The sequence below is a fragment of the Zerene cesonia genome, chromosome 1 (assembly GCF_012273895.1).
Source record: "Zerene cesonia ecotype Mississippi chromosome 1, Zerene_cesonia_1.1, whole genome shotgun sequence".
Taxonomy (NCBI): domain Eukaryota; kingdom Metazoa; phylum Arthropoda; class Insecta; order Lepidoptera; family Pieridae; genus Zerene; species Zerene cesonia.
In genome coordinates, this window is record NC_052102.1 from 3,845,649 (window position 1) to 3,848,921 (window position 3,273).

Sequence of the window (3,273 nt, forward strand, 5' to 3'; positions counted from 1 at the left end):
TAATATGATAAATTATATGTTCCTTAATATAGGCTCGTGGTCAGCTGAGTGTCGGTCAAGAAAGTTCATTGGTCTTCAGCTTCCAAAACCCCTTGACTGTACATTTGACAGAATGTTATTTTACATTTGAGGGTCCGGGAATACAAAGGCCACGACAGGTAAATTTCTAATCATTTTGTATTACATTTCCCATATGTAATATCAATATACAATTATGATTGTTTTTTCTTTATCACAGGCTCGTATTCGGGATGTGAAGCCCGGAGAACTAGTTTCCTATCAAGATAAGGTTCTGCCTCAGCGTGAGGGCGATATTCACGTCGTTGCTACATTTTCATCTCGGCAAATTGACGAGATCTTTGGAAGTGCTGTTATTAACGTGAAGGGCTAGCAAGAAACGGGGCCCAAATCGCCTCCCGCGGTAAATTGTTTGGGCCCTACCACACATACGGTGCACATCGATGTCGATTGTTCCTTCACGTCCTATTTAATGCCAGAGCATCATTTGTACGTAAGAGAAGCTGATACTCTTATAAAAACTGTATGAACAAATGAATATAGTATTTTATGGTGTCAACTGTCGAGTGTGCAAATTTTATATTAGAATTATGTTATACATGTAATAGTTATTATATTATGGATTTTAATACGACATGGCTATATACAACGGTAATCTGATAATATTTACTGAAAAACACTGTGCATTGTAAAAAAAATTATAAAAAAAATGAGCACATGATATGCACTTGGATAAAGGTGGAGGGACGACGTTGGAACCGAAGTAACGTGCCATTATTATATAAGCAATTTTTGCTATTTCTGTGTGTGTTTTTAGCTACTTATTGATATTTTAAATGTTTTATATTAAGTAATGTTTTACTGTCGCTCTTTGTATGTTTGTGGCAAATTATATACGTACATGTTAGTTAAGTATATTATTTAGAATTAAAAATGCACGTGTGTGTTTTTGGGATCTCAAAAATAAAATATTCACTGCAAAAAGTTTTTGTTATGAAATTATCCTACTCCCTATTAATTATATCTTCCAGCTAAGAATACACTTTGAAGAACTATTAAAAACAAACAATAATAATAATAACAAATAAATTTTAAATATTTTTTTTAATAAACCACTATGGATATTTGACGGGACTCGAGTTGATAGGATATGTTAAGGAATAGGAAAAAGAACACATTGAAAAAACACACACACACAACAGACCACAGAACCACAGATATCAAACGTACCTACTTGTCTTCGTGTATGAGTAAGTTCTGTTTTGGAAGTATTTGAAAATGGAACGGCTATTTAACGAACAAACAATGAAACATGAATTGCATTATTTCATTGCAAAAGTCCGCAAATACGTATGTCCACATACACATAGACCCTATTATATATATTGTTATTCCCGGTGACTAAATAGCTGATATGAATTGAGGCTGAATCATTAATATTATAAATAGAATATTCCATTCATTAATAAGCACTATGATAGCTTTTTTAAGCATGATAGCACTGAGCTTATAAGTAATATTATATATCAACAAAAGCATAAAATTCCTTATTTTGATAAGGACACGTTGTTATGAAGATAGCTATTTTCATCACAGAACTTATTTTACATTGCTATATTACATTGAGTAGAAGTAGCTATGCTATGTCCTAATGCAGACGACCTAGAATCGTAATTTTTACGAATTGATGTACTGACGTAAAATTGTTTAATTGATTTTTCATTACAATTTATACCCCAATCTGCAAAATAAGACCTGTATCGTTGGTAATTTAGTATGTTTTGTAGAGTCACACTTCGGGGTTTTTCTCAGTGTTATGTCTCGGAACGGTTTGGATTTTTTTCGTGGTGATTCTCCATGTTAGCTTGAAGAGTAAGACATAACTTAAGGTTCACCATGGTAGCGACATGCTCAAGGGCTTCCCCCTTGTCGGGGATGACAAACCTCGGTTAGGGCTTGTGCATGAGGAACGGTCAGTCGTTCTACCGTTCACACGACCTGGACTAGCTTTCAAGAAACCGGTTACTTATTGTCAAAACTTCCTAAAAATCAATGACAGGCACTTACATTTTACAGATGTTCCTACAAAAAGGACAAGTAATCAAAAATGTTCGTTTTGTGTTATCATCCAGTCATATTACATGCAAATGCATTACAAAAAAAATCATATACATTGTCTATCTTTTATAAGCAAGTTTATCACAGTGCTTTTATTTACATCTGTTTGTTATCGATATCCTTGACTTACATAGCTTTCAAGTTAACAGACTCAATAATTATATACAATTTCTCACTAATCGGAATTACTTTGGTTGTGGTTATTATATGTAATTTTCGTTTAAATTTTAATATTTGCTTTAAAAAGTAAGGTAAACTAGATTAATTTATGTATTACTTACCTATTTAGCTCTTTGAGATAGCTCTAGTCAAATCTTCTATAGAGATTAATCTACATTATCAGTTCATTATCAATATTGAATAATTTAAATTGAGACATGCGAAGGAAAAGTACCTGGTTATGAAATGTCTATCCCTACTAATATTATAAATGCGAACGGAACTCTGTCTGTCTGTTATGATTTCACGTCTAAACCACTGAACCGATTTTGATAAAATTTGGTACGAAGATAGAACTTGGGAAAGGACATAGGATACTTTTTATCGTAGAAAAAGGGTAGAAAGGGTTGTAAGAGGGGATAAAAGTTTGTTATTGTCAAACCGATTTTAATGAAACTTGGTATGAAGATGGAGCTAAACGTGGGAAATAACAAACCATACTTTTTAAGGCGAAGAAAATACTCCTTAACATGTCGCGCGATATAAGCGAATTCTACGCGGGCGAAGTCGCGGGCGAAAAGTTAGTTATAAATAGGAAGAAATGGTTTATGTGAAAATAAAGTCACAAGACGGGGTTGGGAGCGATAAAAAAATTGTGTTTTTTATATTTGGGTGATATATGTATAATTCCGACACTTAAAAAACACAATAGAATTATGAATTATATTTCTGTTAGTATTTGTAAGTCGTCTATGTTTAGAAACTATTGTTGTGAGACGTGCTTTGGCTGCTTTGGCGGTGATGTTATCGGTATATATGTATGACTTTGGTTTAATGCTACCAATTTACATGGGTATGAGTTGAGTGTATCTGTGTAATATTTCTGGTTACTGTAATTTGATAAAACCCATATCTTCTGAGATACGTCTTCTCTGTTCTCGTCTCATCTGTTATATACACATAAAATGAATCATTTAT

General features: G+C 33.2%; 1 protein-coding gene across 1 annotated transcript in view; it reads left to right on the top strand.

Moving 5' to 3' along the window:
• The window catches only part of LOC119829095 (hemocyte protein-glutamine gamma-glutamyltransferase-like), a 5,485-nt gene extending 4,570 nt beyond the window's left edge, over nucleotides 1–915 (top strand). Inside the window, exons 8-9 of the mRNA XM_038351482.1 lie at nucleotides 33–158; nucleotides 239–915. Coding sequence (XP_038207410.1) covers nucleotides 33–158; nucleotides 239–391 — 279 coding nt within the window. The 3' untranslated portion in view covers nucleotides 392–915. The remainder of the gene's footprint in view (nucleotides 1–32; nucleotides 159–238) is intronic.
• Nucleotides 916–3,273: the final 2,358 nt, after the last annotated feature.